This window comes from Cyanistes caeruleus, chromosome 17 (genome assembly GCF_971803275.1).
Source record: "Cyanistes caeruleus chromosome 17, bCyaCae1.hap1.1, whole genome shotgun sequence".
Lineage (NCBI taxonomy): Eukaryota > Metazoa > Chordata > Aves > Passeriformes > Paridae > Cyanistes > Cyanistes caeruleus.
The window spans coordinates 11160884-11176211 of NC_141717.1; the positions used below are offsets into that span (position 1 = coordinate 11160884).

The 15328-nt window shown below is 46.4% G+C and overlaps 2 protein-coding genes across 3 annotated transcripts in view; one reads left to right on the top strand and one right to left on the bottom strand.

Annotated features, from left to right (window-relative positions):
- The window catches only part of PRKAR1B (protein kinase cAMP-dependent type I regulatory subunit beta), a 91699-nt gene extending 84418 nt beyond the window's left edge, over nucleotides 1-7281 (bottom strand). The window contains exons 1-2 of one of the 2 annotated variants that reach the window (XM_086853839.1): nucleotides 7082-7281; nucleotides 6054-6237 (exon numbers count right to left, since the gene is read on the bottom strand). In XM_086853839.1, the coding sequence (XP_086709965.1) occupies nucleotides 6054-6230 (177 nt within the window). In that variant the 5' untranslated portion in view covers nucleotides 6231-6237; nucleotides 7082-7281. Of the gene's footprint in view, nucleotides 1-6053; nucleotides 6259-7081 lie in introns of both variants that reach the window. The other variant, XM_086853838.1, reaches the window with a different exon arrangement.
- The window catches only part of DNAAF5 (dynein axonemal assembly factor 5), a 30068-nt gene continuing 21844 nt past the window's right edge, over nucleotides 7105-15328 (top strand). Inside the window, exons 1-5 of the mRNA XM_086853837.1 lie at nucleotides 7105-7764; nucleotides 8076-9873; nucleotides 10474-10658; nucleotides 11691-11815; nucleotides 12251-12366. Coding sequence (XP_086709963.1) covers nucleotides 9339-9873; nucleotides 10474-10658; nucleotides 11691-11815; nucleotides 12251-12366 — 961 coding nt within the window. The 5' untranslated portion in view covers nucleotides 7105-7764; nucleotides 8076-9338. The remainder of the gene's footprint in view (nucleotides 7765-8075; nucleotides 9874-10473; nucleotides 10659-11690; nucleotides 11816-12250; nucleotides 12367-15328) is intronic.

Below are 15328 nucleotides of genomic sequence, written 5' to 3' on the forward strand. Positions count from 1 at the left end.
AGTTTAAGCACTGCAAGTGAAGCAGCCACAATGCTGAGACAGTTTTAGACCACTGCTTAAGAGCACTCACACTTCCTGACCCAGAAGTGTTTTTTCCTATCAGCTGGAGCATTTCTAAACAGAAATTCACTTCCTTTCCCATCCTCTCATTTCAGGCTTTGTCACTAGCTGAAAACTCAAGTGAGCTGAAGGAAGGAAAGCACCTAAGGAGGCTCCAAATCACAGTGCAGCCTTGCAACCACATCCCAAGAAAACTTCTAAAAGCAAGTCGGACTTTTCATATCAAAGCTCAGTATCTGCTGTGCTTCCTACAATGCACACATTGCATTCAGAAACACCACCACCAAGTACACTCTAAATGATTTTCTTTCCCCCTCAAGCACATTTATAAACTTTTCTGACTGACAGACCTGGATCATTCACAGAAAATGTGCAGAAAGGTTCATGCACAGATAACTAATCTCTCTTTGTGCTGGAATTGACCCAGAGGAGATGCTCTCAGCCCAGGAGGGTTTCTACTTCTTGGGATTAATGATTTATAGCAACCAATAAAGGCCAAAGGCAGAGCACCTTGATTTGCTGGAAGCACAGGACTGACCGATGCCGTCACTAAAAGCAGGAAAAATCTGTGAGATCTTAATGTTCTTTGAAGTCTTATCATTGCTAGGACAGACAGTCTTTATGATCATTCAGCCTTGTTATTCACACAATCCCAATTATTGTTCCACTGCCCTCCCCCTGGTACATGCTGCCTTTTCTTCTACAGCACTTCTAAGAAATATCTTTAACTTGCACTCCCTACTACCCTACTAAGGCATTTACCCACTCCACACTTATCCTCCACTTTGATTATTATTTCTGCATCCTCCATGGCCTCTCTGCATCTCAGCTCATTCCCAATTTCCAATCTAAACAAAGTTCTCCTGCCAAAAATCCGCCTACTCTGATGACACTCCAGCTGCATCACTGACCTTCCTTAGACCCTTTACTGCCATTGTTTTACCTCCTGCACCTTGTTCACACTTCTTGTCTTCCCCCCCACCAGTGTCTTCAGCATCTCAACCCTTCACCACCTCTTCCCTACTTTCTTACATACGCCTCACAGCAAAGTGAGAGGTTATGTTACAAAACACAGACCCTATTTTTGATACCTAAAAGCTTATATAATCAAAGAGAATCATAGCCAACACTTCTGATTCTTAAAATCCAGCCAAATAACAATGTATGCACGCATAGCTTGTGTAAGAAGGGACAAGCCCACATAAAAGTGGATTAAGTAACCTGACGAATGTAAAACAGGGGAGCTTGAGATGTGAAACAAAGACGTCTTCCAGGCAGAATTCCCTCTGTGTTCCATCACTGCATTCTGCTTTTGTTAGGTTTTGGCTTTGAGACTGGGAAAGCTACTCACACTTGTGGACACAAAGTAAACAGGGAGCTCAGCTCTAATATGTTCCACACAGGCTCCTAAGAGCATGGGTTTGCTTGTAACCAATTTTATTTCTTAGGGAAAAAGCTTTTTTTTTTCTCTTTCTGCTCTTATTCCCTTCATCCTCCACCCTTCCCTAAGCCTCCTGTATGCAGGAAAGTTTGCCTGAGGGGGTTTTAAAAATTCACTTCGTTTTCCTTTACCTCTTCCAAGTAAACTGTCACCTCTCACAACACTGCCTGGGGCAGACTCTGGCAATCACAGGGGTCCCACCTGAGCTGATTTCCATCCAGCTCTTCCCAGTGTTGCTATCAGAGGAGAGGCAGGAGCAGAGGCTGCCCAAGCCTGCTCAGAAGTGTGGTCACACATCCAGGGCACCTGCTGCTCCCTCTCTTGTGCTTCTATCAGCACCTCAGGTATGTTTCTGCATGCTTTACCAACATTTCTGACCACCAAGGAGATAGCACCCAACTGCTTTGCAAGCTTTGAACAATATTATAATTAGGCTTTAGAAAACTGCTTAGTTAATGCATTTTTTCTATTTTTTTTCTCCGTGTGATTTCGCTTCAAATCCGTAACCTCTCCCCAGCTTATCTGAAAGCAGTGAGTTATAATTTGCATAATAATAACCTATACTTTTAAGAATGAATTTCATCAGTTTAGACAGGTTCTAGTGGAAATAATTGATTGAAGGGCTCCTTTCCATGATAAAATACAAATATTGGGAGAGCAGAAGAGTCTGGTGCTCAGATTTTGGTGCTCGAGTGCGTTTGGTTCTGGAAGCCTCTGTGGTAAATAAATGAAGTGCGCTTTGCTAACAGGGGGTGTTTTTGGGGGTTATTTATTAACCCTTTTCCTCCCGTGTCCCACCGTGGCCGGGTGCAGTTCCGCCCGGTGCCGCCAGGCGGGGCTGGACTGAACCGAGCTCGGCTCTTCCCGAAATTCCAAAAATTCCCTTTCCGATGGTACCGGGAGACAGGCGGCACCAGCCTGGCTCCGCAAGAACGCTGTCCATCCGCTGGCAGTAACTTTAATAAATTTAATTTATTATTAAATTTTATTGGAGCAAAGAGGCGTTTCCTGCGTGTGCTGAGGGCAGCAGAAGGGACCTGGAACCAGCTCAGGTCCGGAAGGTCCCAGCAAAGCCCAGCTCAGCCAGAGCAGCTCTGCACCCAAACACCCCACAAGCAAACAGCTTCAGCAAAGCCATTCTAAACACATCCTACAGTTTCCTGCTGCTTTCTCTCCTTTTGTGCCATTTTCCTCATTAGCTCTATTCTTTACTCTAATTCTTTGCTGCGGAACAGTTGAGCTTAGCCTGGCAAGACAACCCCACCTTTGATCATATAATCGTGGCACTAAACAGCCTGACACTATGAAATTTTTGCAGTCTCGGTATGGCTAAATGTACAAAGCCTTGCCCGTAATTTCTCAGTAATTAACTTTTCCACATAAAGTAAGAACCAGAGATAAAATATGCATTCCCTGTTTTTTTTTTTCTGCTATGCCTTCTTTAGTCCTCAAGTAAACAGGACTTAATTACAGCTGTTAAAACAATGCTGCAGTTTCTTCACTAACATCTATTCTCACTCCAAAAAAAACCCAATTACAATCCCTAAGGGAAAGATTTTCCTCACCCCATCCACCAAGATCTACGCAGTCACAGGGAAACATAAAACAAATTTTTCAAAGGAAATATCACAGGTTTTAAAATCTAGAGTATCTAAACTGTTTTCAACTATTTTCTGTGGTCAAGGGCACGTTACAGATTTTTACAAAGTAACTGTTAATGTGATCAGAGTAGATTTCGTCTTGAAGTCCATAGGTCACAGCATATAAAAGCAACTTGCAAACTTCAGAATATAGAAACACAGGCTGATTCCCAGCAATTACTGGCAATCTAAGCAGGTCCTGCCAGTATTAAGTGAATAGAAAAACTTGTATTAAAGTTTTCCCACAATTATTTTCAGTTATGGCTTTTGATAGTGTACTTGATACAAATAAGCTGCAGTTAGAAAGGCATTGGGGGGGTGTTCTTTCAAACATTGGCACTCCTTCAGAATCACACATCAAACATCAAACCTCATTCTCCAGCACTTTATTCATAAGTATTTATTCATGTTCTCCCTTTACAGCCCTCGCAGGCCATGTCCATGCTGTGAATAAAGAGTGGCCCAGCCACAGAGCTGAACACTAGCCCAGGACAGTCGCCTCCCTCGAGCATTACCTCATTCCCTGGCTCTGCTCTCAGCTGCTCGTACCAATTCCTGCCAACACAAACCTGCTCCTCAACGTGTTAGACCTAAAAATGATCCTGGGGCCAGTGAGTGTGGTGGGGTCAGGGGTTAGACCTGACCCGTTCTCATTTAGCAGCAGGCTGAAGGCAGTGGACCCAACTCTGATGTCATGAGAAGGTGAAAAGCATTTACGATCCTCTCTGATCTTGCATATCATAATAAATCTTGCTTTTATGGGTTGATTTTATGAGATGGAGTTAAGAATTAGCAAAATTAAACACACTCTTCTTTTTTTTATTCACTTCTGAGGTGGCTTCAGCACATTGATTTGGATCAAGCTCTACTTGTTTGCCACAAGCTCATTTTTTAACCACTAGAAAAATATCCTACACTTCACCTTTAAACTTCCCATGTGTTTTCGACAGATAAACTGTTCTTCTACCGCTCTCTTCGGTGGAACATGTTGTTTATCCCAATGAGTTTGGAAAATAACCCCAAAATACCACACTTAGGTGGAAAAATGTATTACTTTGTTTGGAAAATCATCCTGAAACCCAAAGATTTTCACTCCCCTCCCTACATGGGACCGAAACTAAAGGTGCTAATAGCAAATGTGCCATGTCAGTATTGCACATTTACAAAAATCTAATAAATAATTGCTAAATTCACAATTCCATTAGGATTCTTCACATTACCTGTATATGATAAGTGTATAAAAACAGGATAAAAGTTATTGAAAGGTTTCTCTATCTTTAGAAGTCTTCCTTCAACTGTTCTCATGCCACTAGCTAAGTCAAAATATTACCCTACAGCAGAAAATCCTTCACAGTGCAATTCAGCCCGAGGAAGTCCTCGGAGATGGTTGGGCAACAAGGGAGTCAAGCTGCTGTAGGAACAAGAATTACAGTGCTGGAAACCTCCAGAAGCAGCCTAAAGCCTCCAGGCTCAGCAGGCTCAGCCCCCAGGCTGCTCTAGAGAGGCAGAGCCAAGATTGTGTCCTCCCACAGCAAGCACAATATTCCCTGCAGTTGATGCCTTGATGTTTCTAAATCATCTTCCATTTTGAGACAAGCGATATCCACCAGCTCCTGCGCTGGCATCCTGATTGATGTCCTACAGAATTCTGGTGTCTGCTCTTCTTTGGGAAATAATAGGAGAACACATGAAAGAAGATGTAATTTCTCAAGGGTAGGAGCTGCCCTCCTGCCTCCAGTCTCTGTGCTGTGTTAACATCATTGTGTCAACAAAGCCAAACTCCCCCAGTACAACTCCTCAAGAAATCCCTCTAGCAATGGAGCATATTCCATAATACCACAGCATATTTTAATGGGTTTTTTACAAGAATGGTGTTTATCCTTCCTTTCAAGAAGTCCAAAATTCCACATGTTATAATGGATAATAATTCAGAACACAGTAAAGGAAATTCAACAATTTTGAATGTCTCAACATGGGTCTTGGCTGTCAGAAGTTTAGAATATACAGAATTAGGAGACTGTTTCTTTTTCATAATAATCAAATACAATTAAAAACCATCTTGTACTTTGCACCCCTCTCTGATGTCCCAAACCACCACCAAAATGCATTGTTTGCATTTTTTTTTAAAACTACACAAATTTGGCATATACTCACCTATAGAAAATGTATCTGAAAAGCAGAGAGTGGGATGTATTAAATGTTTTACATCACTGGTGATATATCAATTTTATGTATTACTCACTCTTGAAAGAAAAACCTACTAAACCTTATCTCTCTAGCCTACAACAACACTTGCTCACACAACGTGCTCTTTCTGCAAAGACACCCATAGGCTTTAGAAAGAACTTGTTTGGGAATGTTCTAAAATGTTTCCCCCTCTCTACACTGCTTTTGAAGACAGTCACAGTAAGTGAGGTCTCTCTAAAGGCATCCCCTGTCAGAGGATCCTGGGATCTCACTGCAGAAAGGAGAGAGCAGGGAAATTAAACAGCAAACTGTTTGATGATTTTGAGAACTTGCTGGTTCTCTGATTTTGGTCAGTTTTAGGAGAAAAAACCCCAGCACCTGATTCTGGAATAAACAACATCTTTTACACCCATAGGCAGGTTATTCCAAGAGATGGAAGTTCAGGATACCACGCCTCACAATCAGTTTGGGTCATTTTTAACAAGTGCAGTGTGATGAGGTATTATAATCTTGGTGTTATGCACAAAAAATTCTAAACTATAGTCAATGTTATAGTAATAAATAAGGGGTTAGGGCTTTTTTCTCTTAACACTTGACATTTTCACAGTTGTGTGATCACTTAAAATTTGAAAGAAAAAAAAAATGTTCCAAAACATTTGAAATTTTTAAACAATCTTTTTTCACTATATAAATGGAAAATGTCAAATCACATGAAAATCACTGACCTTTTCTAGTTTTTCAAAGTGTTCTCTGAGGAACTTCATGGGTCGGTCTGGCTTTGCTATACAGAGGTTTACAATGCATTCTTTTAAAATCTGTTGGATGTTGTGTTTCTGAACATAGAGTTCACATCCCTTCAGGCTCTCATCTTCTTCCACATTGCAGGAAGCAGCAGCAGCCATCTTCAGGCTTGTAAACAGAAAACACAACCTAGGTAAGAAAATGGTGCAAGAAAGAGATGAGACAGTTCCCAAATCCTTTGTCAGAGAGATCTGAAGAGCAAAGACATTTTAATATTGCCTGTTGCCTACTGAGGACCTACTGAATTTGAACGTTTTCATGTTCTGGGGTTGTACGTGGAAATGCTGAACAGTGTCATCTTTGTATCATCAACATCCCACCAAGTACACAAAGAGGATTTTAACTCCTAGATAGTGATCAATCTTTGGGAAAAAACCCCAACAAACCGGTGAAATTGACCCTACGAGGCAATGAGTTTCAAAGACACTATTAAATGATGGTGTAAAGCCTTGCTTTGCTCTCCCCGTGGGGATTTGCTCCTGTCATCAGAGACACGGCTTTTTGCTACAGAGATTTTTGGGCAATTTTAGCATCTCTCTCTTTCCCAGCCAGCGACCTGTCCCCTTCGCGGCCCCGGGAGAGCTGGGGAGGAGCGGGCAGAGCCCTCCGAAGGGAACTGAGTTCCCCAAAGGGAAGTTGGATGACCTGGAGGGAGAACAGCCCCAATCCCTCTTTATTTCCCCCAGCGAGGTTATGACCGCTCCGTTAGGAGCCCAGAGCGCCGGGGCATCTTTACCCCGGCCCCGGCCTCTCTGCCCGGATCTGTGGATGCCGGGGGCGGCCGGGGCTGTGCGGGGCAGGCCCCGGGAGGCTCCGAGCGCCGGGGAAGTGCCCCGGGCCCCGCCGGGCGGATGTGTTCCCCTATCCCGGTCCCTGTCCCTGTCCCGGTCCCTGCCCCGCCGCACGGCTCCGCGCCCGGCCGGGCCCGGGGAACCGAGGGGCCGGTAAATACCTGGTGGCCGGAGCCGGCTGAGCGGCGGCGCCTCCGCTGTGCTCGCCGGCGGTGGAGGCGGGGGAAGCGGCTCCCCTGCCGGTATCCGCACTGCAGCCGCCGCCGCCGCCTCCGCTGCTGCCCGCCCGCCCGGGGCCGCGGGGCGCCGCGGGGACCCTCCTCCCGCTCCCTCACAAAGGCTCCGCCGCCGCCGCTCGCCCGCAGGAAGTGCCGCCGCCGTCACTCACCGGCGGGCGCGGCCTCCACCGCCGCCTCCGCCGTGAGGCGCCACGGGCCCTCCGCTTCCAACCGAGCGGCACCGGCCCTCCGCTCCCAACCGAGCGGCACCGGCCCTCCGCTCCCAGCCGAGCGGCACCGGCCCTCCGCTCCCAGCCGAGCGGCACCGGCCCTCCGCTCCGAACCGAGCGGCACCGGCCCTCCGCTCCGAACCGAGCGGCACCGGCCCTCCGCTCCCAACCGAGCGGCACCGGCCCTCCGCTCCCAACCGAGCGGCACCGGCTCTCCGCTCCCAACCGAGCGGCACCGGCCCTCCGCTCCCAACCGAGCGGCACCGGCCCTCCGCTCCGAACAGCTCCGCTCCGACCCGCATGGACCACTCCGCTCCGACCGCGACGCACGGACCCGCTCTGCACCGCTCTGACCCGCTCGGCACCGCTCTGACCCGCTCTGCACCGCTCTGACCCGCTCGGCACCGCTCTGACCCGCTCTGCACCGCTCTGACCCGCTCGGCACCGCTCTGACCCGCTCTGCACCGCTCTGACCCGCTCGGCACCGCTCTGACCCGCTCTGCACCGCTCTGACCCGCTCTGCACAGTTCTGACCCGCTCTGACCCGCTCTGACCCGCTCTGCACCGTTCTGCACCGCTCTGCACAGTTCTGACCCGCTCTGCACCGCACAGACCCGCTCTGACCCGCTCTGCACCGTTCTGACCCGTTCTGCACCGCACAGACCCGCTCTGCACCGCACAGACCCGCTCTGCACCGCTCTGCACAGTTCTGACCCGCTCTGCACAGTTCTGACCCGCTCTGACCCGCTCTGACCCGTTCTGACCCGCTCTGACCCGCTCTGCACCGCACGGACCCACACGGGATGGCAGGAGCTGGCCTGGCTGCTCCGCGCTGCCAGCCTGAGCACAGGCTAGCGGAGGAAGGTGAGCCTGGCCACAATGGCCAATGGCCTGGCCATTAAGAACAGGCCTGGCCACAAAGGCCAGTCTGGATGTGTGAAGCGGCCAAACCGTGAAGGACCGGCATGGCCATGAAGGGCAGCAGCCTGGCTGTGACACACGGGACGATGGCTTGGGCACAGAGGACAAGCTGGCCGTGAGACGTGTCCTGACCATCACGGATGGTGAGCCGGCCGTGCAGCACGGGCTGCTGAGCCAACGGAGCTGCCAGCCCTGCTGGGCAGCCACAGCTCGGGAGGGGCTGCGAAGGGCAGCTCACCTTTAGAGCAAAGGCATCACAGCCAGCAGCACCACTGTGCAAGGCCATGAGGAGCTGGGATTCAGCCATGGGCCAGCACGGGCTGTCAGGAATAGCCCAAAGCACGCTTGTAATCCTTCTGTCGCCAGGAAATTCACATTCGTGGTTCCCATAGAATAAAGGGTGAAACAGGACCACAATAGAACACGGTAAAGCGAAGAGAAGCACAATAAGAGAATAAACTCCGCTAGTAAACAAAGGGATATTTTAAAAGAATAATTTTAATTAGTTAGTTCTGTAGTTTATTGCACTTTAGATTCAGTGTGATCACTCAAGAAAATCACCCGAGAATCCTTTTGGTTTGATGTCTGTTCCTTGCAGTCACCAGAGGAGAACACAAAACACGAGGTTGTGTAAAGTACACATAAGTACAGCATAAACACAATGTATTTACACATTAGCTAATACAAATAAACACAAAAAAGTATACAACGCTGTTAGAAACTGACGAGTTGTTTCCCGTGCTGTTTGACCCCTGCAGAGAAGGAACAGCAGGGGAAGCGATACACGGCAAAGCGGAGCCCCGGTCCCGCTCCCCTCGCAGCCCCCGCGGGCTCCTCCCAGGCTCGCACCGCTGCTCCCCCGGGCACGGCCCCTGTCCCTGTCCCTGTCCCTGTCCCTGTCCCTGTCCCTGTCCCTGTCCCCGTCCCTGTCCCTGTCCCTGTCCCCGTCCCCCGCGCACTGCCCGGCACTGCCGTAAAGCAAGTGCGCGCCCGCCGTCGCAAACGCCCGCGCGTCCCTGGCGACACGGCCGCGCCGCGGTGCCGGGAACATGGCAGCGGCCGGGGAGGCGGCCGAGCTGTCGCAGGCGCTGGCCCGGCCCCTGAGCCTCCTCCAGCAGCCCGACTGCGGCCGGGCGGCGCGATTGCGGGCGCTGGAGGACATCCGCGCCGAGCTGCAGGGCCGGCCGCTGCCGGGCGCGGTGCTGCAGGAGGTGTTCGCGGCGCGGCTGCTGCGGCCGCTGTCGCGCTGCCTGGCGGGGGACGCGGCGGAGCGGTGCCGGGAGCTCGCCCTGCAGCTGCTCCGCCACGGGCTCAGCCACGGCGAGCGGCCCTGCGAGGCGCTGCCCGTGCTGCTGCCGGCCCTGGCCCAGCGGCTGTGCCCGCCGCAGGGCGCGGAGCCCAGCGAGGAGCTGCGGCTGGGCCTGGTGCAGCTGCTGAGCCTCCTGCTGCAGCGCTGCGGCGCCGCCACCGCCCCCTACCTCGGCGACATCGCCCGCGTCCTCCAGGCCACCCTCCTCGACCACTATGCCGAGGTCAGGCGGGAGAGCTGCAGGTGTGCCGTGGCCTGCGCCAGGGCCATGCCAGGTGGGGCTGAGGGATGGGCAGCGCTGGGGCGATGCCATGGGGGCTGAGAAGGGACGCTAGGAGCCAACAGGGATGCAGGCAGGAGAGAGATGACAGGTCGCACGCACCCTCACAGGTGTGCTTTGCGGGGTTTGGAGGAACTGTTGGAGAAGAACCGTGCCAAGAGCGTAGGCTGAGCTGTGACATGTGGGTAGTAGCAGGAGGAGGGGCTAGGGGAGACTGTGTGGGCAGCGTTCAGCTCTGATACTGCATAAAGTTAAAGCTGCCTGCTACATAGACACAGCACCATTAGTCAGGCTGCTGTTTGTAGTGGTACAGAAATCATGTTGCTCCAGATCTGTCACATACAGAAAGAGACAGGATTATGGATCAGCATTAAACACCCCCCCAAATTCATTAGTCCTTCCAAAATCATCTTGTACTGCTGGTCCCAACAACTGTTTGGTGTCATGAATATATCGATGCTGCATAGAATCAGAGAGTGGTTTGGGTTTGAAAGGACTATAAAGATCACCTAGTTCAAACCCTCTACCATGGACAGGGATCCTGCCCACTATGGCAACTCACATGGTTGATGTTTCTGTCTTTCTGCCCTAACAGAGCACTTCCATATGCAGTCAGAGTCTCTGATAAAACCCCTAATGCAGACAATTTCCCACCAACACTACAGAGTTCGTGTTGATGTGATTCAGGCTACTGGAGCAGTGATACAGTTTGGGAATGGAAAGTCTGTGGATGATGTCCTGTCTCATCTCGCCCAGAGATTGTTTGATGAGATTCCCAAGGTGTGCTTTTCTTCCTTCTTTTCTTGGCATTTATTTTAAGTCTGTGTGAAACCCATCCCCATGGGGTGGGTTTCTTGGTGTTTCTTTCCCTGCTTTCCCTGTTTTCAGCTGTCTTGCATTCAGCTGAGATCTTTCAGTATGTCTGTCGTGGTTTTATCCCAGATGGGAATTGAGGACCACACAGCCCCTTGCTCACTCCCAGCCCGTGTCACCTGTCCTGGCATTGCTCCTTCAGCTGTAGGTGCAGCTCCTCACTAGCAGAGCTTGAGACATCCAAAAGTCTTGACTTAGGGTAAACTACACTGAGCAACAAGTAAACATCAGTGTGTTATCAGCATTGTTCTCACACTAAATCCAAAGAATAGCACCACGCCAGCTGCTATGATGAACTCTGTCCCAGCTGAAACAACATTCCACCCATCTCAGTTGTAATCTGTCCCAAACCAATGCTGGTGACTGCTGTCTAGTTCAGCAGGGTGTTGAGGATTGTAGGCACCTTTTTGTTCTAATGGATGCCTTCAATTCTGTCTTAAATTCTCTGTCACATCTCTCTGGGCCTTGATTCTCTGGCCTTCTCAGATGCTTAACAAACATGATATGGATCTCTTTATAAGATGCAACTGAAACAGTAATTTTAAAATTGATCTTTCTTTTATAGTGAACAGAGAAAATTTTCTTCTGGAGATGTACTTGGAAAGCTACAAATTCCAGAGAAATATACATTTCTTACATTCTCAGGAAGGAATTAACCATAAGAATTTAGTTTTCTGAGTGAGGTCTGTATCTTGTCTTCCTCTCAGAACTGGCTTTTGTGCAGCAGTCTAAGACTGACTAAGCCAGAGGAAAAAATGAGAATGTGATTGCTTGTGTGTTCCTTAAGATACTTCTTGCAAGTGAGGAAATGCTGGGTTCTTGTAATTTCTTCTGCAAGTGTTGATATGTTTCACCACATCTTATATACAGAAAGCAAATATTATTTTTAATATTTTTCTGTTATTTTCCTGACACCTTTTAAATGGTGTTTCGCTGTAGGTACGGCACGCTGTAACAACTGTCATTGGAGAATGGTTGTTGCACCTAAGAGACAGATACTCATATTTTCACAAGCTGATCCCTCTGTTACTTGGCAGCTTTACTGATGAAATTCCTGAAAATACGTAAGTGGAACATTTTGTCTTTTTTTCCCCCTCTTAAATAGATGTCAATGAAGTGTTCCTAAGTTCACAGATGTCTTGCTTGGAGGACAAAACCCCCACTTGTGTTTGTTAGTTAGTTAGTTTGTTTTTTCTTGGACTGAAAATGTTATCATTATCTTCAGTAACTTTTGTTATACTGTCCTTTTATGCTACATTGAATTAAATGTGAGACAGACAAAGACAGGGGGGGACAGAGACAGAATTATCCCTTGGGAGAAGAGGCCTCTGTCCACTGAGTACAAAAGAAGTATAAACTCTCAATTTAATGTGCCTAGGTAAAGAGCAGGAATGCTTCCCATCCTTCCAGCTGAATTCAAGTTGCCTTTTCCAGGAGTCTCATTTTAAAGTGTTTTTATGTGGGGACATGGTGGTATAAAACTCTTATTTTATGTCTAGGAAACTGGCTTGGACCTACTGGGAAAAGATAGGCTTGCAATGGGAGAAAGAGAACGAAGAAAACTTGAAGGATAAGATGGATTTTAGTGTTTCACCATCCCATTATCCCAAAGGAGGTAAATGTTGTGCTGAAAGTGGTTTTTGCTTGTGAATAATCTCCAAGAGCTGCAGTGCAGTCCTGATAGCAGAGCAGGATGTGTAATATTCATTACAGTATGTAATATTAATGTACAGAGAGGTAGCACATATAAAATATATATAAAATTACTTGAATTATTCCTATTAAATTTAAATTTTAAAAAGTGGTTTTTCAGTAACCTTTTGTTTTGGTTTTTTGGTTCCTTTTGTTAATCCAAAAATTCATTTTGGAGGAAGTAAATGAGGCTGCCTATGCTGAAAAAGAGGTAAAGCAGTGGTGCAGAAACAGCAGTAAATTCTACACCAACCAGCAGCCAGGTACACAGTGAGCACAGAAATGACTGGAAAGGAAGGCAGGAGGAAAGAAAACCTGTGAGCTAAGTCCTTGAATAATGAGTGCAGGTCATAGCATTAATGATCCACATAATTGGTGTGGAAGAAAAATTTGCAATGAAATTATTTCAGACTTCTCTGTGAGACACTGGGATGCTACCTAAAATCTGCCAGTGTACATGAAGAATGTGGGAACAGAGTAATTTCCTTTATTGTACACAAAAGCCCCAAGATATGCAGAATGGGTAGTTTACTTTTTACCACCATATGATTTATAGGTGGCTTTCAAGCACTGTGTTTGCAGTAGCTTGAAGCTTGTTTCCTGTCTTGGGTTCACAAAGTTAATGTTTAAAAATATGTGTATGGGAGTTGGGGGAAGAGAGAGTTTAACTGGCTCATTTATTGATTTCTGTACTCATATTTAACTGAACAAAAACTCTTTTAGTGTGAAAGAACAGGTTCATGCTTGACTTGTGCCTACATGACAATCACATCACTGAATACCCAGCAGCAAAATCCTTTCCATGACAGTGGGTTCCGGAGTTCTTTCTTCTTTGAAATTACACTTCTTTTTTTTTGTCTTTAAAGTTGTTTTACTCAGTAATGCTTGAATGAAAGGGGAAGCGCTTCATAATGGTGACTGGTTTGACAGAACTGTTTAGCTTTGAAGGCAGGCAAGTTGATCTGTCATCCTTCCCAATGTTTTTTCTTTCCTCCTTATTTTATATATAAGTTTACCTCAGGGGTTTGGAAATGCTGAAGAACGCTTTTACTTCCACTACTCATGGCAGAAGCATATTTCTTCTCTTGGCAGTCAGAGAATCTTTTAACAGGCATAAACTGATGAAATTGAGTGTCTAAGCTCCAGTCACTTATTTTGCAATGATCATGATATAGTGAGGTTCATAAAAGGTTTCATTTCATTGTCCTTGGAACAGTGATTACCATTTGTAAGCTGATGGGGTTACCTTGGTCAGTTTTGTCTAGGTGTGTGTTGGGGTTTGTGTGTCTTAGCTGTTTTGGTGGAGCTTTTTAGAAAGTGACATCTACCAATTACTTCATAATTAAATGATATGTGATCTCCCAACTAATCTTCTTAGAACAATAAATATGCTTCATTAATTTGGGCAACATTCCAGCCCCACATTAAATTGAATTTTCATGCATTTTTCTTGATAGAATAATGCAGTTAAGGCTTGAATGTGACATATAAGTATGTATTTATATATATGTGTACATCTAACTAAAGAATATTTTTTTTAAATGGCCTAATAATTTTGGACTTGAGTCCCAAGTTAATGATGACTTTGAGGTATAAATTTCTTGCTGTTTATCTTTACTTCCAAATGGTATGTCTTATTAATAGTCAGGCTTGATGTGACAAACAGAAGAAAAATCAGAGGAAAGTATGATGGCTACTTAATCCTAGAGACAGAAAACTTTGTATCAGAGACACTGATGTACCTTATGTGGTGTCCTACCACAGACTGTATGGATGATTGTTATTATATGTGTCCTTTCTGTTTGCTGTCCATGAACACTTGGTTGGTTTGGGTTTTTTTAATATGATAATGATGTATTATAGTACTTTGTTGCCATTTCTTGTAACTTTAGTGTACTGGAATATTTTTTTCCAATTGTGAGTATGTAGGATGTTTTACTTCAGTAGCTTTGTCCAGCTGTCAGACTAATGGACCTGCCATAGGAGCCCCTGCTTTGATCTCCCAGTGACAGATCCTGCAGGTCAGAGGGGGACCAGAGGGAGACCTGGTGTCATCCTGGCAACTGCACAGCTTGCACTGAGCCCCAGCACTCATTGCCTCAGGATACAGGTGCAGACAGTTTATAGCAGGGAAGTCTTTGACAGGAGTAGCTACAGGGATAAATGCCTGCATTTGAACATCTGAAATGAAGGAATTGCTGATAAAGAATGGTCCAAATTCTTCAAACAAAATTCTGCCTCGGGTTGAATAGGATGCCAGTCTATATTTGCTGTCTCAAGTTGATTTCTTTATTTGACCTTTTGCTACTCATTGTCAGCTTTCATAATCCAAAATGTTTCTTCCATTGACAAAAGAAGCAGCAATTCATGTCCTGATGTTTGCATTTTATTTTCTTCCCTAGTTAGGTATTTCATAGGTATTTCTAAGCCTTTTGTATCCTCAGACCATTTATTTTAGTCAGTTTTCGTTTTAGCATTTGTAGTTGCACAGACCAGTGCAGGAAAATATCTTGAGACAGCTCAGTCATTTTCTTCCTGAGCATTTACAGGAGAACTCTGTATCAGAAATAAAAAATGCACTCACACATTCAGTGTATTTTGACACCTCATAATGAATGATGTCTCTTTCTTAAAACAGCAAGTGAACATTGTGAGTGGTAATTATGAAATCATACTTCTCAAAGAACAACTTTTCAGATTTTGTTTGAATAAACATATACAGTGTTAAGACAAGAAAATAGACTGTAGGAAAAAAATCACTGAAAAAGTTTATTGTTGTGTTTTGGGAAGGGCTGTCACTGCTTTATCTGTAAAGTATGGATCAGGACATCTATTAGATGCTTGTTGCATCTAACAAAGATGCAAGATATCAAGATATTTGTCAA